Source organism: Glandiceps talaboti, chromosome 21 (assembly GCF_964340395.1).
Source record: "Glandiceps talaboti chromosome 21, keGlaTala1.1, whole genome shotgun sequence".
In the NCBI taxonomy this organism is placed as follows: Eukaryota; Metazoa; Hemichordata; class Enteropneusta; family Spengelidae; genus Glandiceps; species Glandiceps talaboti.
Genome location: NC_135569.1, coordinates 3,037,535 through 3,062,899, shown reverse-complemented (window position 1 = coordinate 3,062,899; position 25,365 = coordinate 3,037,535). Strand labels below are relative to the sequence as shown.

Sequence of the window (25,365 nt, the reverse complement as noted above, 5' to 3'; positions counted from 1 at the left end):
ACTTCTTAAGTTACTTTTAAAAATTGTAAATTGAAAGTGTTGAATTCATACATTTGTTGCTATGGAATGGCTTCAATATTGAATGATATCTGTTAAGTTTCAAGGTAATATTCAAATTAAGTTTCAACATACAACTGCATCCGCTTTTTAACTTGTTTAGCTTTCCCGTACAACCACAAGCCAAACAAAGTAAAATCGATTGTAATTTTTCATAGCTATATTTTTTACATAATTATATTCAATAATTTTTTACATAATTATATTCAATAATTTTAATGAAATTTATATTCAGTATTAGATTAATTGTCGGTAGCATGAAGACAATTTTGTTATTTTCATATCTGAAAAATGTCTGATTAAATCAAGTGAGGTAATATATTTGTTTGTAAATGAAATTACTGAAAAGTTTTTATAAACCCATTAAGTCGTTTGATTGAAAAAATGGCTATATTTGTGATAGTTACAAATATAACAGCTTTTTTTTTTTACAAATGTCGCTATGTTCGACGCTTTAAATCCCATTGCCAAGAGAACAGCATATCATGCAAGGTAATACAGTATGAATGAAATTAGATTACCAGTTATGAACTGTAAGCCCATTTCAAAGAAGACAGGTGAATACAATATAAATAACATTAGGTTCATTACATTAATGGTCAATAGTAACACACGACATTAAAAACAGAAAGCACTTTAAAGTTTGTATATATTTTATTAAGTTCGTTAGTGCTTTTTTCCTTTGAGAGGTGCCTCACGACGTGTTGTGACAAAGCTAATAAACGAATGGAATATGAACTTCAAAGTCTCTGTGATAGAGCGCGGTAATCGTATGATAGCTAAGCACAATATGAAACTTGTGGGTTTGACAATGTTATATATAATATACGTAAAGTTATACATGAACTAAGTTTAAATCTCTAAGATTTCCTACATGTGATTAAAACTATGGTGAATACGACACAATGCAATCCAAAACATTGACTGTACTTACTCAAGGCTAATCGAAATGAACTTACGTGCCACCATGAAGACACCAAACGTAGACGCCAAAACAAGTTGGCACCCACGTGTCTGTGTCTATAGTTTCAGTATGTTTAAACTGTGTATTTCATAGTAGACAACATATGTTAAGCAAGTAAAGGCGATCTTGCTATCTTAAGTGAACAGAACAGTAGTTTGAAACGTGCTGTAAAATTATAAAGCTGGTGAAATGATGATCGTATGGCAACAGCATTAGGTGTAGCTACTACATGTAATGAAGCGGTATTGTTTACCACTAAACTCCTAAACAAAACTGACGTGAAACCAACCCAAGAAATGAGAAATTATTCTAAACAGATTTGTAGATTTCAGTCTGCCTTGGATGTAGGAAAACATGAATGAGAGCTTTTGTAGGTCAAAACAAATTAACACTCATATTTAATTCGTTTAAAAATTCTATCTAAAAAAAGTGGGTATAGTAGTTCAATAAACCTGTTAGAGTTCAAAAGATATCAGTCGTAAACTAAATTTCTCCCATATGCTAAAGGAATCTTTTATGTGTACCTGTACGCGTTTCATGAACAGGAAAATGGCAGGCCACTGAGTCATGAAGGAATGGAGTTCAGCATTGCATTAGCACTCATGCGTATAAAGGTAAATCCAACTGTGCAGAACACCAAGGTTGAGATTGTGACTGATCGAAGCATACAATATAACCTCTGAATTGTACACAATGGTACAAGGTTATTAATCAGTGGTTGCAGTCAAAGTACATTCAATACGTAGAGATAGTTCATCCATGTCAACAAGAAAAAGCCCGATGTACACCTGTATCAATAGAATATTGTGCAAATATTTCTTGTAAGTTATACGCTTGTAAAACTACAGCCACAGAGAACACTGAAAACATTCATGCAAATGTCTCGACTGCCCTACACTTGTACTCGCGTGTCATGGGGCACGTAATGTCATAGTATTAGAAATAAACTCACGAAACACAGAAAAAACCGTCATCTGGCATTCCATCGTTACATTCCACTGATGCTAACAAATTTGTTGAGTCAAGTGATACAATGTAGCACTGTTAGTAACGATAAAATGCAGTACTGTTAGTAACGATAAAATGCAGTACTGTTAGTAACGATAAAATGTAGTAGTTAGTAACGATAGAATGTAGCACTGTTAGTAACGATAGAATGTAGTACTGTTAGTAACGATAGAATGTAGTACTGTTAGTAACGATAAAATGTAGCACTGTTAGTAACGATAAAATGTAGCACTGTTAGTAACGATAGAATGTAGTACTGTTAGTAACGATAGAATGTAGTACTGTTAGTAACGATAGAATGTAGCACTGTTAGTAACGATAAAATGTAGCACTGTTAGTAACGATATAATGTAGTACTGTTAGTAACGATAGAATGTAGTACTGTTAGTAACGATAGAATGTAGTACTGTTAGTAACGATAGAATGTAGCACTGTTAGTAACGATAACATGTAGCACTGTTAGTAACGATAGAATGTAGCACTGTTAGTAAGATTTTCGTATCGTTGCGATAGACGAACGCTTTGTTTCTCGTTTCGTGATTTTGTTGTAATAATTAGGTTATCTATCATCAGGCCCCTCAGAATTGCATCTAACGGTGGATATTTTAATGATATTGGGCGTGGTTTTTATATAGCTAACAATTTGCATAACTAAATATATTACCAATAGCCAGATGGTATAAATAACACATGACAATTTAACATGATGGACGTAACTAGCATACCACGCATTTGGCTAATTTGCATGATTATTCAAAAGATCAGATGAACTTAATTTCAGCATAAAAATCCTTATGGGAATTGATAGAACTGAATTAATTTTAGAGCGAATTCCATCTCTTTGTTCTATTTAGGATTGTTTTTAAGTGAGAGAGTTTCTGGTTCCTGTCAAGAATGGAGACTTTAAAGATTCGATACGCTGGCTATTTTATGTTCATGCAGGTAGAGGAGTCGAGTCAAAAGACATTAAGTTCACATCTGATGCCTTGAATTACACAAAAACACTGATATTCAAGATGAACCTACATTCTCAAATGCCAAAAATGAATTTGTCGATCGAACGATGTGAACGAAAGCCGAGAGTACGTTTCATGCTATCATAATAACTTCCAAAGCATGTAATATCTTAACTCCATTTATACAGTTATTGTCTTTCTATTTCAGAAACATATGGAGTAGATATATAGCCACTGAAGCATACTTTCTTATTGAATATATACATTGAGAGCAAGTTATAAAGTTGTACAATTAAATTATACATAGCCAAATAAATTCCCACATTTCGTTAGCAACTGATGCCAATACAGTTTCTCCATTAAACACTTTCTTAACTTTTTAAATATGATATAATATCAATATTTTTGTTATTTGCTTTAGGTAAAGATTTGATCATAAACTTATTCTGTTTATTGAACCAGGGCAGCTTCAAATATATTAAAAGAGTACACCCCAGTAGCATTTGTGTTGTATCGACGTCATAAATAAATTATAACATGGTAATCGACTGAGTCGTGATGAGAAATTGAAATGCAGTCAGCGACAAGGAATTCAGTTCTTGGTTGTCATGGTACCACATATGTTTATTGACTCAGTTCTAAAGTTATACAGCCAGCTATTCGAGTATTTGACAAGAGATCTACCTTCGGTTCCAGTTGTGATCGTAGTTGTTGGCATTTTACGGGGTTACATCGACTATGGTAAGTAATGTAAAATCTCACACACGTCTTTAATTAGGAGTAGTCGTCTTGAGTAGTGAAGTTGGCTGGCCCATCCTAACATGACATTCAGACTTTAGAAGGGGTACAGAGAAGGGCTACTAAGTTCATTATACATTATCCCGACCTGAATTATAAATATGGGCTTTCTTAGAACTAAATCCTTTGTCTTTAACGTACAGAAGGGAAATAGCAGACTTGACACTTCTTTATAAATGTAAATCTGGGTATAACGACATCGAACTTGATGACGTTGTCCAATTTACTTCTCGTAAACCGGATTACCCCAGCACAAGATTTTCTACGAACCACCTAAAATTCAAAGGACAATTTTGCCAGCCAGAGTCATTCAAAAATTCACACTTCAATAGAATTGTCCCCTTTGGAATCAGCTCAGTCACGACATTAGATATGAAGAGAATGTGTCATTTAAATCTATACGTTCATCGTTTTATTACCAGAAGTTAATGGATTCTTTTGAATCTACTGTCTTTTGTACATGGTCTTCTATTTGTAAATTTAGTTAATGTAAAATAATTTGATGGCAATCAATTTGTTACTAATTTCAGTTGTTGTACATTCACTTTCATAATCTGATGTATTTTGATGAGACTAGGAGAGGTGCTTGGCACCTGTTTGTCCATTCCGTTTACAGACTCTCTTTTGCTGTTTTTGCATTTTTATTACTTTCTTGTCGCTAGTATGTTTTATTATTTGGACTTGCCTGTGATGAAGTGTAATAAATAAAAATAAGATAAATAAATAATATACATCTTGATATTTTCATATGAATTCTACACTCAAATGCAATAATAGGGAAGGGGACTTCGAACAGTATCAATATTATATCAAGTGTATGGTATTTCGTTCACCAGATAACCAACTATGGGTTGTTAGATCATGTTTTTAGTTAGCATCGTCGTATTTTATATTGCCTATGGATAACAATATAGAATCACGAATGAAAATATTTTAAACACCATTTATTCACGCAATTCTGTAGATGATTCAGCAAACTCATAGCATCCACTAGCTCGATAAGTTTATACCTGGAGATATTTTTTTCTGTAGTGCATTAACCTACTACAAATCTAGATAAACTGGACAAACAATATATATTGAGTTTCCAAGGACATTTCTACAGCTTGCTTATATACAGTTTATAGTATAGAGTTATGACAAACTAATAAATCATTGAAATAGTAATTAAATGATGCATATATAATGATAATAATTTTAATAGTAATAGTAATAATTTATTGCCAGAGACTATAAACATACAACATATTATTATACATGTATTGTCTACAAATATGCAAATTTTATAAATCAAGAATCGAGGATATCGAGATTTGGTCAATATGTCTTACTTTACCAGAAACAGGGTTTCCTTTGCAAAGTAGGATGGTATTCATAAAAACGTAAGCCTCTTTAATCTTTATCAGGTATTACTATTTTCCCATTAATCATACAAATATACATACAACTATGAAGACATGGAATCGCCTCGTTTCAATACGGAAATGTCATATTCTATACAAAAAACGTCGTGAACTTGCAAATCTTTCCTCAAGCTGATTACTTCTGATTCAAACTTATCAGTTTTATAGTGAATCTTCATTTCATACGAATCCTGATTTATAAAGCTTAAAATGTATGGAGACTTTAATATCTGCAAGGAATTGTGTCGGAATAATGATAATATTCATATCATTATTAGTAACTGTTATCACGTTATTCTTACAAAATCAAATCTTTCAGTAACAAAACTGGTCGACGTAAAGTCAGTCAATCTAAGAATTCTCGTGAGATGAATGATGTTTCAACGTCAATACTGTTTTGTAATAACACGCTAACCTTTGTGAGACTATCACGCGATCAATTCATTGGTTGGGATATTGGGGTATGTATATTGGGGGTAATGAAAACATCGTATATGCAGATATATCAAATGTAATTTTTCTGATGTGCTACCCTCGTGTGTCGGTCATTATTATTATCATTATTGTTTTTCACCCACTTCTTAATTTGTCATTATTTATTTTTCTGTGTATGTTAATGTAAATATTGTAAATTTCCCTTACTCGACATTGTGTTAGAAGAGCCTTTGGCTCAACAATTTATCGAGTTTAAATAAAGTAAAACAAAAAACAACAACAAAGTATAGTGTTTGCTTTAAATAGACAGCATTCAATATATTGCAGCATTGTTCTGCATTGATCTATATAGAAAATTGCCATGTTATCATGGTTAGTTCTGTATCAAACAAATGATAAAGCTCGGTCATATAACTAAGGATGCACCAGATATAAATTGAATGGCTTCCATAAGGGTAAAAGCAAGCCTTTGGTCCAACACACATTGTCAGAATACACATTATAAGCTACCATAAATGTTATATCCCTTAAAGGAAAATGGGTCAATTCGAGACACTGTATTTATCTAAATTTTAAATACTTACATGAAACCAATCTTTTTTGATAGTCATGTTAGGTTTTTAGCTCTGAAAAGGAAAAATAAACTATCCATATTGTATAGATGAGTTTACCTATACCCATTTATTCTACGATCCTGATGTGGGTGGCACCTTTTTGGTATCCAAAAAATACCTGATCAAATCATTTTTTCGGTTTGCCCGATTTTAATGCCACATATCTCACGGTTAATGGTGATGCATATGATTAAACATCTTTCTGATCAGTAAGTAGAACACCATGTAATTTTTCACATCAAACAAAAAATGTTCAGATTCAGTTGAAATTAAAAACTACATCCACAAGCTATACAAGACACGTGTGCTTCGTTATTGTCAATGTATGTGCCAAAGTTTAGTCATATTTGAAGCTTGCAAACTTGTAAAACATTAACTGCCTAACTACCAAAGACATTACCAGACAAATGGCTCGTCAGACTTCAAAAAGCATGACAATAATAATAATAATATAATAATTGCTTATTTATATATTGTCTGTATCCAAAGTCAAACATGTGATCAAAGACGCTTATTGAAAAGTATACAATAAAACACACAAAGCTAGTATTAAAAAAATGAATAAAAACAAACCATTTTGACAATGTTTAATAAAAAGATGTTCTAAAAGGTGGTTTGTTAAAAATGAAAATCACTGATAAATAAGTACTCGCTTAAGAAACACAGACATGGAATAGAAAGATGTATCAGATAGCACTTGAAAATTGAGAGACGCTCGAAACACTTACAATTTCAAACAAGAGTATATTTAAGTAATACAAATGTACCTGAGAGTGTAAAGGAACAGAAAGCGATTTAAGTGTTATCAGGTGAAAGGTTTTGACGAGGATCAGCTTGTGAGATGTACAATTTGTTTCCTTGAAGTAGATGAATTCACAAACCTAGCCTCATGTTTCTCTGCTTCAACTGATAAATTGCTCATTGCTGGCGATTTTAATATATATTTTGACAAAACAGATGCTTTTACAAATTGGCAGTTTGTAGGAGGCAAAACAACTTACCAATTGACTACGTTAGAAATGTTAAACCAGGTCTTCTAATCAAACCAGTTAAAACAGTAACACTATGTATGTTCATCATGGAAGTACTAAGATTCAAACACAGGTTCTCTTCTTCCAATTTACATTGAGAAATAAAACATGTTTCGAAAATGTCATTTGTCTTCAGTGTACATGTCTTACTGGATCTAACAGAAAGGTATTGACTTTTATACTCAACACAGGTGTTCACTTTACTCAATACCTCCAGCAAATTTGGATCATTCTGTCAGTCGACGTTTATTTAGACACTGAAAAAGAACCAAGTAATTTGTTCGAAACGAGTATGTTTCTAAATCTAAAATGGAAGACGAGAACTCGTGTTTCAATTAAAACGGTGTTATTTTACGCTTGAATAAACGAGTATGACAATCAGTAGAAACGATTTACGTATGTACAACGAACTTTTTTTTTCAATCCAACTCTAGCTGTTATAGTTATGTATTGTAAATGCAGCTCTAATAGCTAAATACGATTTTTACGACTTAAAACTATTTTATCGACGTGTATTGTTAGTTTTTATTATTTGTTTTAACTCATATTTATTAGTCAATAATTATTCCCATCGAAATCAATAATAGACGCAAAGAGTCCAGGGGAATACAACTCTGACCTTATTTTGATATTACGTGATTAAAGCCATAGATATATGCATAACACGTAAAGAACACGGTATAGTGTATTTAGACTTAGATACACTACCTATAAGAACATCCATCTAGTATTTATTTTTATATTTCTTTTAAGCCGACTAATCCTCAATTTAGTCATTTATTTCTGACCAGCATTATAAAAAAACGACCTGTATTACCGTTTAGAAGAGAACACAAAATGACCAATTTCAGGAGTGCTAAATAGAAGTGTAAATGTGAAATGAAACTAAAAATATTGGTATCAAAATACGAATATGAACTCAAAGTATTGTGCTTAATATATACATTCATATAAACGCTATTGTCAGGGTAAGGCATTCGTAGTACTCGCTGTACATACATACATACATACATACATACATACATACATACATACATACATACATACATACATACATACATACATACATACATACATACATGATAACTTGTATGGCTCGTGAACTGACTAATCCTCCTAAACATTTGATATGCAATAACCTGATATCTTTCCATCCACGTTATTCTATTGTGATATCTTTACAGTATGGGTGGATTCATATTTGCATACGGACATTGGTGACGGAGAAATTTGGAGAAGAGACATGGGACAAAGTACTGTGAGTAACATCTGTGTTTTGATCTTTAAGAGTTTCAGAATAGATCACATCTTTCTACTAGTAATAAGGGGAAAGCTTATGTATAGGCTGTGTAAATGTGGTGAGAATGACACAAAGTTCCACCTTTGAAGTAATGTATCCACGGTGATATCTCCCCTGGGGGGATGTAGTCTCGCACTACCTCTGGATAGAGATTATAGCTAGGTGGGTCACAGGTAGGGTAATGGTTGGATAAAAGGTGGAAAAATTAAACTTTCCGTATAGCGATAAACAAAAAATGGTAATATATTGAAACGTACATCTAGCAGAGAATGAAAATACTTTACATCCCCCCATTACAGGTCAAAAAAGGCTATAAATAGTTATAGAAGAGTATTCAGGACTCGACTACTGTTGGCACTTTGTACTGGACACGTATACTATTCGTGTTATACTGCTTAGCTTTACAATTGTAACCACACCGTACACGTAGGAGAGCTCTCCAACGACTAAGACCACACAAAACAAATTCATCCAACATCAATTATTAGTACTCAAAACAAGGATTACTCAAAACAACAATTACGTTTTGCTAAACAGTGTACACATCTTAAAACATACGAATGCTTATCGTAACACTTTTACCTGAAAACCATTGTTGAGATCTTAAGGGCGCCCGTACTTAATTCTATGTTTCTCTAAATAATGTGTCTGTCGGTCGGTCGGTCGGTCGTCGGACGTCGGCTAAACATTTTTTTAACGATATTGAAAAGTGAGTTGGTGAAACTTTCAATTTCAACAAAAGCGAACATACCTTAACATTCTAAATGACTTAGAAATGACAATGAAAGTCAAAAGGAAACTTTATACCGCTTGTTTTAATAAAGTTCCCAAATTCCAGCAAATAGTATCTTCTGACGGAATAACCTTTATCTTTTGTCTCTTTTCAATTTGCCACTGTAATTTTATTTCTTTATGTAAGAGCTTATGCTTGTTACCTGTTCTTCTTTTACTATTTTTGCTTCAATGAGCTTCCAAGTATTTACCTATTTTTGCCACCAACATATCTTTATCTCTTTATTTACATAAAATTGTTTTCTTTGTCGTACTCGCCCAAATTTGCCTTAATTATTTGCATATCTGGTCCATCGCCCCTCGGGAACTATTTCTATGGCCATCAACCAGAAATGCTCTTTCTGTTGCTTTAAAAGGTTGTGTATAGATTTTTCCTCTCTGGTGGAATAAATTTCTGAACCAATTCAATTCAATTCAATTCAGTATTCGTTCAGATACGAGCTCGTGGTGTCGCCATTGCACAAGCAGTGATATTTTGATTTTTTATCCTGTCGTAGAGGGCGTCAACTCTTTTTTTATTTGGCCAAATTGAACTTCATATGGTCGATTGGGTCATTAGAAATAAAGAATTAAGTACGACCACCCTAAACTACCTAATGCTTGGGTAGACATTTAATTTGAATATTCTAGACATCTCAAAGAGTTTGTTATTTTTTATTCATGTAGAGAAGGTTCTCACATGATTTGAGTTGTGATTAACATCATTAATAATTGACAGTGAACGATTGGGTTAATGGCATGATGCCATAAGAAGTTCAACGTTGCTATGGCCAAGAGTTATAACTATTGAAAATGTTAACTACACTCTAATTAATTACGACTCTTGTGATATACAATAGTTATACTTTACAACATGATACTTTCCGTGTGTGTGTGTGTGTGTGTGTGTGTGTTTGTGTGTGTGTGTGTGTGTGTGTGTGTGTGTGTGTGTGTGTGTGTGTGTGTGTGTGTGTGTGTGTGTGTTCGTTTTAAAATAGTAGAAAATTAATCTGGTAATTCCCGTCATGGTGAAACATATCCTCAGTATTTCAGAGTAAACACAATTAGTGGCAATCCACTCGGCGTCAAGTCTCTTCCTGTATGCCATGCATGTTTAGTTTCCTGTATGCCATGTTCAAAATTCTTTCAAGCAACCAAGCAACCGGCCAATCAGTCAAACATTTCCTTTAAGTAGCATTAAGTATCTCAAGCTTCAAGTTCAAAAGACGATGATAAATCACATAAATGTAAATGAATCAATAGATATTGACATTGTACCATTAATGATCTCCATCTTTATTATATATAAATGAAGACTTGATGAAGCTTGGATTATATATATATATATATATATATATATATATATATATATATATATATATATATATATATATATATATATATATATATATATATATATATATATATATATATATATATATATATATAACTCGGTGAGTATCAATCTGCTAAGACAGTGCTCTATACCGCAGTGGCAGAGCGTAATAGTTTATAAAACTATATATATATATATATATATATATATATATATATATATATATATATATATATATATATATATATATATATATATATATATATATATATATATATATATATATATATATATATATATATATATATAACTCGGTGAATATCAATCTGCTAAGACAGTGCTCTATACCTATATATATATATATATATATATATATATATATATATATATATATATATATATATATATATATATATATATATATATATATATATATATATATATATGTTTATGTGTGTGTGTGCATTGTGTATACTACATTCTAAGAGTATACATTCAGTTCATCGAAAAGTACTGTAATGTTATGTTGACAAGTCACTGTACGTTCCAATTTCTTCTCTCCTCAACACGGCTTCTAACGTTATAAAGAAAGAATTCGAAGACAGGTGCCAGTCCACTATTAATGAATGGATTCCGTGTATACATTTATAGCACGCTATATCGTTATTTCCTGAGTAAAGTTTGAATAAAGTTCATATCATACTATATGCGCATGCATGGCTTGTTAAAATGATGAAATGGTTTCTCAATACTGTTACACAAAAGCGAATACGTGACCACTGTAATAATGCATATTATGTGTATCACCAGGATTGCAAACATACACCTTGTAATGGACCATATCACCTCTAGCCTTGTTAATTTATCCATAGTGAATAATGACAGCGTGAATCAACAAGTCTAGATCTCTACAGTAATGCCCTCTGGGTCCTCTAGCCTTGTTACTTTATCCATAGTGAATAATGACAGCGTGAATCAACAAGTCTCTACAGTAATGCCCTCTGTTTGGAGTGGGTTTGTGTTCAATTCAACGTAGATATATGCAAGGAACCCTTCAGCAATGACAGGGTTTTTTAAATCAAGCCATGTCTGTTGCGAAAATGTGGCCCTCCCCTAATTCCGTTTCTAAAAATGGCCCTCTCTCAACTTCCTTTCTCTAAAGCATGACCCTACCCCGTTCATATATATATATATATATATATATATATATATATATATATATATATATATATATATATATATATATATATATATATATATATATATATATATATTTGGTGAATATCAATCTGCTAAGACAGTGCTCTATACCGCAGTGGCAGAGCATAATAGTTTTGGTAGTACTTTGGTAAAAAGAGTTCCAGTACTACCAAAACTATATATATATATGTATATATATATATATATATATATATATATATATATATATATATATATATATATATATATATATATATATATATATATATATACGCTCTGTCACTGCGGTATAGAGCACTGTCTTAGCAGATTGATACTCACCGAGTTATATATATATATATATATATATATATATATATATGCGTACAGTAGCTTTACATGTACGTTTTGTTCCATCAGGAAACAAGCCCAAATTGACGAGTCTAATTCCTTCGTGACGTATCAACATTACGATGATGTTATCACCTTTAAGATTGTTGGAGCTGTTTCGGAGGTTCTTGGTAAGTCACTACAAACATCTCACTGTATATGTATTCAGTGTTTATAAGCAGGGAGTATGGTTGTTAGTAATAAGGACCGACAGGTAGCAAAAGTTGTTGGTCCTAGGAAACTGCTGGTCCTTACTCAATGTAGTTATCAACATCAAGCTATTTCTTCCATGCTACAGACAGTAGCATTTATGTGTTTCCAGTTCTTTCAAAATCATGTTTAAAGGTAGTGGAGAACAAGAAAAGAGAACTATATAATACATGTAGTACTTTTCATGTTCATATAACTTTTATCTTAATGTTGGCCACACTAGGTAGTGAGCAATCGTGATTTACTGCATAACTCAACAACTTTAATACATGGAGACTCAATTCAAGTGTCTATCCCTATATTATTAGGTGAAAACTTTCTTTTGAGACCTTGACTTCTGACCATGCCTTTAACTTTCAGGGTCAGTTATTGAAATCGAGCTATTTCCTGCATATCAAGACACTTTTTAGTATTGTTTGTTGTCACTAATTTCTTTTAAATCATGTCTTTATTCAGTCACATAGTATTTAGTATTATCTAGTACAATTAAGTATTTGAGGAGAACTGTGTCTTTTATTGCTTTCAATTAATATAGATCTTGAAGTATTTCAAATTCTAGTGAAGGTATAACTATATAAAGCTAGCTGTACTGAAAATTGTTGTTATGCAGTTATGATTAGTTGTAACTTACGTAAAGCAGTCAGTCGTTGTCACAATTAAGACACTATGCCTCAATTCCTGTTACATTAATTATGTTCTATCAAGTGCCTAGGCTGAAAGGTCCTGCAATAATCTATTTTAATGATTACTAGCGGTAATTTTCAAATGTCAAACTGAAGTTACATAAATATTAAGTTAGCTGAAAAAAATGTTTTTAAATTAATGTTATATAAAATGAATATAAGTTAGTCGTTAATTGCCACCCACGGCACAATCATTCTTTCACTGCTTGAGGTGTATTCTATATGGACAATCATAAGTATGTGACCGAAGGGGGTTGTAAAATAACGTACTTTGACCGAAGACAAACGAACTTGTTTACTGTTCAAACCTATTATGATATACCCTATTTTAGACATTCATTGAATCACATATTGTTTTTTGTTTCTTGTAAATCATATATGTTAAAATTGTGTATCACATAAGGCCTAGAAAAATTGCTTGGTTCTGGTTACCCTACCCCACCTAGTTTGTCACTGCCAACTTTTTACATATTCGAGAAACAAAAAAAATAAATCGCCAACATCGTGCAGGCTACTGATAAATTGAGATTGTTAAGGTCGATATGTGCACGTAAATGTTGTTGTCTTCATTGCTTAACAAGGTGGTCGGACTAAACTATTCCTTACTGAGAAATCTCCGTTTTTCTTATGTCTTTCTCTGATTTTCCATCTGTTCATATCCGTCTGTTTATTACTCTATGCTCGTTATTTTTTGCCACCTACTCCCATTTTAAAATTTGGTTTTAAAAAATCTGGACTTGATTAAATCACTCTTTGGCTTGAAGAAATATGCATATGCATATCCACATGCATATGTGCCTAAGTGAAAAGCTACTGAGGGTCACGATATCTGAATCTTGGTATGCAATTTTGATCTAAAAATGAAATTACAAAAAAGCACCAAACTTTAATATGCGCAGTTCATCAGAAATCAAATCTTACATTCATTAGGTCATATTCTACATCATAACTAGGAAAACGTTATAAGGTAGATAGAGTTCAAATCAGAGGACAAATATTCCTTCTGCTTTAACCATTGTCTTGAAATATGATACCTAAAAAAACATGTACATTAAGTCATGTATTACTATCCACTTACTAACTGTATCCGGTAAACAGGAAATTGCATGATCGCCAAAGGTTTCTTTCAACTGGATGACAGCTGACAAACGTATCTCTAGTAGATGTTTGGTATGTAAGACATGGATAATGTTTTCATATTGGTAATACTAGCACAGACTGGTTTTGATCAATACTTTAATCATAGCATCATTGTAACTATAGTAACAATTTGCTATCCCATACAAGGTCTTTACAATTTAACGGTTTGGTTGTCATTATTATTATCTCCTATACTCCAGACACACATGTACAGCTATAGTCTATTCAGATAGGACTCCATCGAGTTTGGCCTATAAAGAGGAACCCAACCTGCCTTCTATCTAGTGTTGTAGCCGTTGATACTCTGGATCATGACACAGACTTTGACCACTGAAATTAGCTTCTTGTATGACCCAAAAATCAAATTTATCATGACAGTTGTGTAAGAAGTAAAGACATGACAATTTCCGTGTCATAACAACACATTTTTGGATATTATTGGCGGCCATATTGAACATATGAATGAAGTCATGCTTTTTAAAGGTATTGGTGATGAGTAGCTTTAAAACATAGAATAGAACCAAAACCATAGCACTCATAGAAGCAGATATATGATCTATTGTTGTACGCCACTGAGAAGTCACATTGGCCGCCATCTTGAATATTTAAAAACACTCATAAACGCTGCAAGTGTTGCATCAATCGGATTCTTAATCTATGGGACTCATAAATTAAGAATCAACAAAATACATCCCATCGACATTATTGCAAGTTGTTTAGACTTGGGCTCCAGACAATTTATAGACTGAGTAACTACGACAGACTGGCATGTTTACCGACGAGTTGGATACCAGCTTAAAATATACATTTCACGTCAGGCTTATGGAAACACATGCTGACGTGCACGTTTCACATCTCACGCACTGTGTTCAGGTCTTGAATTAGTAACCCGGATATAGGATATCATTTACACTGGGAAGAACAGACAGGAGATTAGACGCCAACTCGATTTATTACATCAACATCAAATGAAAGTTTGAAATGACAAATAGTTGTCTCTGTTTTGTCATCGCGCCGTAATTTGTAATTGGATGATGTTGAATTATGCAAATGAGTAATGATTACACCTTTAGTGGCACCGACTTTTGCTACATACCCATACCAGAAAGCAGTGATGAGAAAGACATAGACGGCCAAGTGTTAGTGTATATATCGTATATACAGAATGTCAGGTACCAGGGTATAGACAGTATATACAATAGGTCAATTGCAAATAGACAGTACATACATTTGTGCCAGGTTATAGACAGTATATACGTTGGGTAAAGTGCCAGGGTATATACATTGTACACATTAGGTCAAATATCAGGGTATAGAAGGAATGCACATTGTGGATATGCCAAATTAAATTACAGCTGTATCGGCCACTAACATTGCATTTCTAGAAAGAAAGAAGTTGCTTTCAAACCATTCTACAGTAAGACTGCTTTTTAGACCAACTTTTTCTTTATACAGAATCTAGACAATAGTATCGTCAAAAGCGAAAAAACACAACCCAAAGATTGAAATAAAAGAAATATGGACATATGATAATAGAAGATGAAACATTTCAGTCTTTGAAAGCCATCTCCTAAATACTATGTATATGCCTTGCTGGCCTAATAAGTGGCTTTAGTACTGCTTGAAGACAGTTATTATATATACTAGTATATATATATATATAGACTAGACGCACCAAAACGTTGCTTGTTAGTAATTTTCTTTGGGATTGGAAGTAAGGCTGACTTTGTACACTACCTGTTCATCAAGTCACTTTGAGACCTGTATAGCTATTATTCATTGTAAAATGTCTTCAACATTTGAATGTATGTGAAGTGACCCAAGATCCTTCGAGCGTTACCGGAAACAATCTCCTTTGATTGGCTTCCGCTTCCGGGTGAACGTTTCTAGGTACTGCTGTGGCTATAAATGGTTTGTTACTGCAGTCAAAAGATATGCATGTCACGAAACGCACTTTACATTTATGGGAAGGATAAAATACCATTTATATATCAGTATGTTTATGGTTAACCCACAATCTCAGATAACAATTACGTCAGAGTCTATGGCGAAAAGAAAGTACCCCATATATTTTATTAAGACATCACTAGAATGCCGCCATCTTGTTTTTAAGTAGTTCGCAGGACCAATATAAAATCAAATATAGCCAGGTCATGACAGCAAAGCATGTTTTCATATTCTCTTTCATCAAATAATACAGGTCTCGATACATCTGTTGTTCTGGAAGTTTTCGGCGAGTACTTTATGGAGTACGTCATAAGACTTGGTTATGGCAATTTACTTCGTACCCTTGGTCACGATCTGAAGTCCTTCCTAGAGGGATTAGACTTTCTGCATTTTGTCTACCTTAAGATGACCTTCAAGGAAATGGATGCACCATCCTTTCGATGTAGTGAGACAGAAGACGGTACACTTCTACTACACTATTACTCAAACAGAAAGGGACTTGAACCAATTGTTGTCGGTAAGTTTGACTCTATAACCTATTATTGCATATCTCACAAAGATTACAATAGCGTACACCCCAGATGATATCCTACCCAAACAAAGGTATTCAGAGTTTCCTAGCGAAAGCATTTAGCAAAGATTTTGGCTTGTTATGTTTTTTGGCAAATGGATAAGGCCTTTTTACCAGAATCACATACATGATTCCCACTCATAAATTCATTTCAGTTTTGATATAAATTGGGTTAAATATGCCATAGGTATAATGATCCATGCATGTTTCAGGGGCCACCGGTTTCACTTACATGATCTGCACACAATTAAGATGACATTTCCGGTGTGATCACCAATCACCAGCTTAGATTTGATTATCATTTCCTGTTTAATGCATAGTACATTAGACAAAATACCTTCAGGTTTATCTTTTAAAAATGAATGTTGATTGAAGCATCAAATTGTGAAACAACGTTTAAAGGACATGCATGGTGAAGCTGATATCACTGAATAGTACAGATGATATACAAATGATATACATGTATATGTGTGTGTGTGTGTGTGTGTGTCCTGATGTTCCTCTGTCAGCAGGGCGAAAATTCAAACTAGTCAGATTTTTTGGAAACATCTTGACGTGAATTTGTCTTGTATGTTTATGTATATCATGCACGTTTATCAATCAACAGGTGTTGTGAAAGCAGCAGCCCGGATTTTCTTTGATATAGAAGTAGTGTTAGATGTATGGGGTAACAGAGAACCACCCGAAGGAAGGAAGAGTTACACAATGATATCAATCAAAGCAGTTAACGAGAAGATTAGTCAAGGAAGTGGTGACAAAAAGGCACTGGTAATCAATTAGATGATTGTGATATAATTAGGTTGAATGATAATGAAATACATCTGTATATTTATACTGTACTATCTATATCTTAAATATATGTGTCTGTCTATGCGTCTGGCTGTTTGTTCGTTTGTCTGTGTGTAACGATATATGAAGGTGTGAGACAGACAGACAGACAGACAGACAGACAGACAGACAGACAGACAGACAGACAGACAGACAGACAGACAGACAGACAGACAGACAGACGAAACGAAGAGACAGGTAGAACATTAGAATTGTAATAAACGGCACGGGACACTCATAATTAGCTTTATATGGGTAATATGAGGTAAGGTGTTGTGTGTATTGTTGTTTCCTCTACAGACGGAGAAGCCACACAGTCGTGCAAACGTTTACAGTCAAATTCGTCTCAATATGAAAGATACTAATGAACAACTCCCAGAAAAATTATGGATGGATCAACAGAGTTTCTGTCAAGCTTTTCCCTATCACGTAGTGTTCGATGAAAAGCTTCGTGTAAAGCAGTGTGGGATGATGATAACCAGAATTTGCCGCGGAATACGACTATCGGATACCTTTCTAGACAACCTGTTTGAGCTTGTACACCCACCAATACCATTGACTGCCGATGCTATCAGACAATTCATCAATATGGACTTCATGTTGACATTTAGACAGAAACTGTTATCTGGAGGATTTCATGGTAAAACTGTCCTAACCCTGAGAGGTAAGAGCTAATATAATTCTACCTTCACTCTAATGTCAGGTTAACCAGCGGGGTACTATACTGCCCTAGGGCCTTTTATTTGTCTCAATAGCTTACATGATGAATACCCCTTGGCAATTACCTAGTTGTTGTTTTTTAACTAGTCAAAGGCATTCTACTATCGACTGCTAAATCTAAGAACGCATATATATTAAATATTTAGTAAGCTGTTTCAAATAGCAATTTAAACAATTGCTGCAGGTAGTCATCGTTTTACACAGAGTCACCAGTGTATCATTGCTGGCAGCTAAAATGAATACAATGTTTAATCACTGTTAGCTTATCTTACAGATAGCCTTATTAAACAAACATTTGATGGAAAACGTCTAGATTTTCAAACATATAGGAATATGAGAAATATAATTCCAGATAGGTTTGCCTTCCAGGTAAATGGTAACTTTAAAAGACACATTAAATTAGTGCTATCTGATCAGTGGTATGAACTCACAATGTAAAGGTCAATATAGAAAGAACGGCTTATCGCTATCTACTTACTGTTCCCCTTAGTATTGTATAAAATTAGGCAAAGTTCTTAGACAGATTGCAGCAACATTATAAGATATTCTTTGCTTACTGTTTCCTGTAGTATTGCACAAAATTAAATAAATAAAGTTCTAAAATAGATTGTAAGCACTATACTAAGATATTCTTGCTTTACTGTTCCCTCTTGTATTGTATTTAAAATTAAATAAATAGAGTTCTTAGATAGATTGTGAGCAATATACTAAGATATTCTTAGCTTACTATTCCTTCTTGTATTGTCTTAAATTGAACAAAAGTTTTTCGATTGCAAGATTGTAAGCACTGCAATACTATGGTTTGTCTATTACTATGAACACTTTATTGGGGACACATTCATGAACGAAGCTACACTAAAAGTTACTGGACATGACATGCTCATCAAAGCTGGCCAGTCATCCCCACTGTGTGATACAATAGCAGAAAACGTGCAGTCAGGTATTAAGATAAACACATAGCAACTGAAGAATTTGTGAATCAAGCCACACAACTTTAGTCAACATCTACAATCTAAAATCAATGTAACAAAAACATTCTCTTGACATATCGAATGTCATATCAAATAACGTTACCTCGCTTATGCAAAAAGCGTATGCGTCCCCATCAATGTGGTCATAGTACAGGAAAACCCTAATAAGATATTATTAGCTTACTGTTCCCTGTAGTATTGTATACGTTTAAGCAAATTTCTTAGATAGATTGTAAGCAATATAATAAGATGACCAGTACTTAAAGGCTTCTAAACTTCACATTCACTGTTTTATTCCTAGACGACATGCTCATTAACCATTTCCCGGTTTAAAATCTCAAGAGCCACCCACTAACACCTTACAATAGACAGTCTTTTCGGATTTACTTCCAGACTTTTCGGGTATTTCCGGTCCCACTCAATATTGTGACGTCATAAAGAAACATATTTAGCAGCCAGTCTATTACAAGCGAAGTCAACAGGTGGCCAAAACGATCGACAGTTTTTACTAATTGTTCCTCACTTGTCATGCAATTTGAATAGTTAACTTAGTATTTTCTGGTTATGTTTTTTTACTAACATATAATGGGTAGTTTTTCAAGGTTGTGGCATGAGGATTTTAAAATCGCTAGGAGGTTTAAAATTATAAAGTCACTTTTTAATAGAATAGGATTAGTCTTACTTCAGTGTCTACATTAAATAATGGCGCCATGTTACAATACTTTAAATTAAACAAGCTGTATTACAAGACAATAAATAAACACACTGTATTATGTAACAGCAGAATTACGAACGGGCTAATCTGAAAAATGCTGACGAATTTATATTAAAGCGAAAATCAGTAGCAATTATGATAACAAAAAGATTTTTAAAAAACGAAAAAAAAAAACGACTTGTAAAAACGATTTGTGTTATTAGTCAAACTAAAATGCACTATTAATGTTTTTTACATAATTCAGGTCAAATGCAATGGATGGAGTCATTGCAATGCCTCATCTTTCTCTCGTCTCCACGTCTAACCAATTTGGAGGATATGCAAGAAAGGGGATTGAAGTTTTCCGATATGGCTGCACATGATGTTACCCGAGATTTAGTTCTATTCAATCAGCAGGTTCGTTGAACTGTATATAAATCGTTGTTTAATTTCATGAACAACAGTGTGATGCATGTAGACACTAGCAATCAGATATAACCAGATGCCTTAGGACATACACAGATGGATAAGACAGAGAATGAAAGACGTAGGAAGACAGCCATACAATAAAAACCACGAAACCTTACAGAAAACGTCGTCTGTTGCAACAAACATCTTAGTAACACTGCTACGTTTTATCATTACTTTTAACTGAATAGAAGTTAGACTCAATGAACCCTGTATGTTTGTTTTCTATTCATTAATATTATTATTATTATTTTTGGGATAAAAATTATATGAAATTGTCATGGGTAATCCTTTTGGAGATAAACATGTTCTTAAGTCGTGAAGAATTATATTCCGTTATCTCAGTTCTTATCCCTTATCATTATTTACCTTGAACAACAACAACAACAACAACATGATGTATCAAATTTATTCATGCAGAGAACTGTCGAGTTAGAAATTGCAAAACAGCTCGAACAGAAGAAGGAAGAATTAAGATATGCTATTAAAGAGCTTGGTGAGGAGAAGAAAAAAACAGACATGTTATTGTATTCTATGCTACCACGTCAGGTGGCTGATCAGCTACGAGAAGGAAAAGAAGTCGAAGCAGGTTTGTGTGAAACATATCTAAACAATAGAGGGCGTTAAGCCTTAGCCTTCGAAAAATCATTTTGATTTGCCTACCTATCTTATCGGTGTTATTAATTCGATACTGAAGAAAACAGCTGTTAACGTTTCCAATTACAATATTAAGTCTGCATTTCTATCATCTCCAGATCTGAGTTTTAAGTTTTAAGACACTTCTCCAAAACATTGCGTTTTATTTAGAATTAAACATGTTCCATGATAACTGGGTAGTTATTTTTTTCACAGAATTGTTTCCCCTTTGGTTAAACATTCGTTCTCAGCAAAAATTCTTTTATTTGCGGATTAAGTCAGACGATAATTTCTCTCGAACATGTTACGAAACTTTTCTTTTAGGTTACTACGATGAAGTGACAATTTTATTTTCTGACATAGTTACATTTACCAATATCTGTGGTCAGTGTAAACCCATAGACGTCGTTCACCTTCTCAATAACATGTACAGGAGATTTGATTTGCTGACGAATATTCATGACGTGTACAAGGTAAGACATGTACAGGAGATTTGATTTGCTGACGAATATTCATGACGTGTACAAGGTGGTGGTGGTGGTGGTGGTGGTGGTGGTGGTGGTGGTGGAGTTGGCGGCGGCGGCAGTGACGGTGACGGTGACGACGACGACGACGATGATGATGATGATGATGATGATGATGATGATGATGATGATGATGATGATGATGATGATGATGATGATATGATGATGATGATGATGATGATGATGATGATGATGATGATGATGATTGCTATCCTGTCATATCTATACAGGTTGAAACTATCGGCGATGCCTACATGGTGGTAGGTGGCCTACCTGTTCGAACACATACACACGCTGAACGTATTGCAAACTTTTCCATAGGAATGGTTGCAGCAGCGGCCGAAGTGAAATCACCCATTGACGGCTCACCAATTAAGGTTAGACATACTCTACTATGATTTTTACAAAATCATGGATTTCATCACGTGACAAAGACGTCAGGACCGACTGATATGACATTGATCATAACAGTGGGTAGAAGAGATGTGATCACACAGTGTCTGCCAAATTTGTTTGCTAAATTCGACAATCAATAAATCTGTGACAAACGCCAAAATTGCATCTTTGAAAGATGATGTTATTGGGCTTTCAAGAGGTACAAATGTGCATAGATCTATTTTGAAAGACCGTTGTATTTGTTACTCAGTGACACATTTCTTTGTGTTATATATATCTCATGATATTTAGCACGTTTACGTCATCAGTTACAGAGCGATTGGATATACATATACAAGCACTCAGATATATTCGTCATAAAAACTGCCCATCCCATCCTAACCCCATTTATTTGTCACCCTCCATAAAAGAAATGTTCAACAGTTCCTTTACTGACCTGCCTATCCTGTAAACGAATGTTGTGACGAGGTCCGGCTCTTGTTGGCGTACTTGAAGTCGATCTGTATGTAGTATAAACATCGAAGGCCTGAAGAACCCAATAGGCAATACTCTCTCCAATCTATAGTTGTGCATGTATGACGTCTAGGGATGTGCCCTTCTTCACTCAAGAATACTTTGTGTGCGATCCTGTAAATAGATGCACATATAAACAAAAAAAGATATTATTTACAGGTTGATGATTCTGGAGTTTGATGCATATTTGACCGTCTTTGTACAAAATAGCGTGAGACTCTTTGGTGTGGTTGGTCTCAACTCAGATGGTTTCGTTTATGAGAAATAAGGCAATGGTTACATAGTAAGGATCGGAGTACATGCAATCAGTATAAAACGAACCGATAAACCTTTTTTGAGACACGCTACATTAAAATGCCATGACTATATATGAAACGTCATTGTCAACACCTGACGACTTTATGTTATTTATGATAGAGAGGAAAATTAACAAACACGGGCTTTCGAAAAATATTTTCTCTATTAAAACCCCGCTTATCTATGATTGAACAATTCTCGTGAGTTAGGCCAAAATAAAAATGGAAGATTGTTATTTCATTTTTATTGCCTGAAGCAGTGCTAAGTAGGGTAAGAGTGAAACAAATTGTCATTTTTATTCAGATACGAGTTGGAATGCACAGTGGACCAGTTGTTGCTGGTGTGGTTGGGCTTAAAATGCCACGGTACTGTCTATTTGGGGATACTGTTAATACTGCATCTCGGATGGAGAGTCATGGTGTCCCAGAGAAGATTCACATCAGTCCTAGTACATATGAGTAAGTATGTTTGTCAACTATACTATAATTGGTAAATGTCGACTGACGATACATACAGCCATGCTGAAGTTACAGGCGAAACGACGATACATTGGTTTTTCAATCATGAGAAACAATGCACTGTACACAGCATGCACAACTTCAAATGCAAAAGGTTATCTGTTGGAAAGTTAAAAATTGAAGCCATTAAAATTATCTAGTCATTGTGTAATGTTTTCAGAAGAGGCATGTGTCTACTGCAATGAAAAATAATAGCAATGCTTTATCCCTTTCGATGTGATTACTTAAAGGATCCTGTTGTGTGTTATTTCTCTATAATTGTTAGTCTAGAATTGAATTGTCTATCTGTGTTTTACATGTAAAATCACCATGTCCAATGGATGATACACCAAGACAGGTTCATTTGTGGACAAGTATGGACTTATGGAATAGTCAACGCTGTTGTCACACCAAGAACAATTCAAGCATTTGAAAATAGACTTTGGAAGGAGATTAATCCTTTAGATTTGTCTGCGTCTGTCTGTCTGTCTGTCTGTACTGTCTGTCTGTCTGTCTGTCTGTCTGTATGTATGTATGTATGTGTGTACGTACGTCCGTACGTACGTACGGACGTACATATGTATGTATGTATATATGTACGTGTGTGTGTATGTATGTATGTATGTATGTATGTATGTATGTATGTATGTATGTATGCATGCATGCATAAACAACAGATCTAACTATATATATTTCTATCTAACTATATATATGTCCAATTCTGTGTCCCTCTACCTCCCCGTCTCTTCTCCTCCATCCTACATTCCCAACAACTCTTTTCACTCTTATTTTACTTCCTTACTGGTCTGTTTTTTCCATATGTCCCCGTTGTCCATATCCCCCTTTCCCCTCTCACCAATGGCACTTCCTATGCAGAAAGTTGAAAGACAAAAGTTTCCTGCTAGAGAGACGTGGTGAGATGGAGATCAAGGGAAAAGGCAAAATGACAACATACTTCATCATCAAAAACAAGAAAGTATCGATCGAGCAGATCATGGGGCGTGATTCTAGTAACAGTAACCATAGCGACGAGCCAACAACAACAACAACAACAAAGTGGAGATTTGAACAAGGTATTTTACATAATGTCTTGCACTTTAGTGAGTGAAATTAAATATATTAATCCACATTGCATTGTGACGCTCTGCAACACACCAGTTCATTGGTCAAATAACGTAACAGCCAATAGACGCACTTACCAAAAATAGAAAAGAAAGTCGTTCTTGACAATATCCTCGTCGGCATATAGCGAGAACTGCAAACCTTTCGGCTGAAAAATCATACTAAATCGAAAGTCTATCGGCACATTCCCCCAACTATAAATTTAAACTTAAGAAATCAGCAACAAACACCTCTACTGTAACATAACTCATAAACCCATAAACTATAGTGTTAAATGTCATTCAATCCAGAAGACAATAAATGCTTAATTATATTAACTGATGTCTGGAGAAGACGGAAATGGCATTGGAAGTCAGTAATAGGGAAATAATTCTTCAATCCTTTCCTTTCCTGATCAAATCATACTAATGGAACTTGAAAGGTTTGGTGCTGAAAAGACGCTTGTTACTGATGAAGATCAATTGTGAACAAACCCAACGACGTGTTAGCATGTAAATACTCCGATTCAAAAGTATTTAATAATATTCGCTTATAACTGAAAATTCGCTGTCTGTATACGTTCGGTGATGTATGTTATGCATTAAATTGCATCTAACACTCTCTATTTACCATCTTCTCTACCCCCACCCACTCCCCACCCACCCACCCACACACACACACACACACACACACACACACACACACACACACACACACACACACACACACACTCATATATGCACACAGGTACGATGAGGCAACGGGTTTCTGTCGTGGTTTCGCCAATGAAATACGAAGACACGCACAAACCACTTGACCAACAGAACAAGAACAAAAGCATACCAGAAGAACCTGAATTCAGCCAAAATTCCGTTGATAAGCACAAGATGGAGACAGACAATGACACCAAAGACACTCAAACTGCAA

The 25,365-nt window shown here is 34.2% G+C and overlaps 1 protein-coding gene across 1 annotated transcript; it reads left to right on the top strand.

Annotated features, from left to right (window-relative positions):
* Nucleotides 1-7,385: 7,385 nt before the first annotated feature.
* LOC144451711 (guanylate cyclase soluble subunit beta-2-like) lies at nt 7,386-24,370 on the top strand (the record flags this gene model as incomplete). The annotated part of the gene is made up of 11 exons (XM_078142615.1): nt 7,386-7,432; nt 12,273-12,373; nt 16,476-16,739; nt 17,401-17,561; nt 17,922-18,285; nt 20,272-20,423; nt 20,895-21,063; nt 21,435-21,583; nt 21,865-22,011; nt 23,144-23,298; nt 24,214-24,370. Coding segments are annotated over exons 1-11 (1,866 nt in total), but the record flags the coding sequence as incomplete, so codon positions are not given.
* Nucleotides 24,371-25,365: the final 995 nt, after the last annotated feature.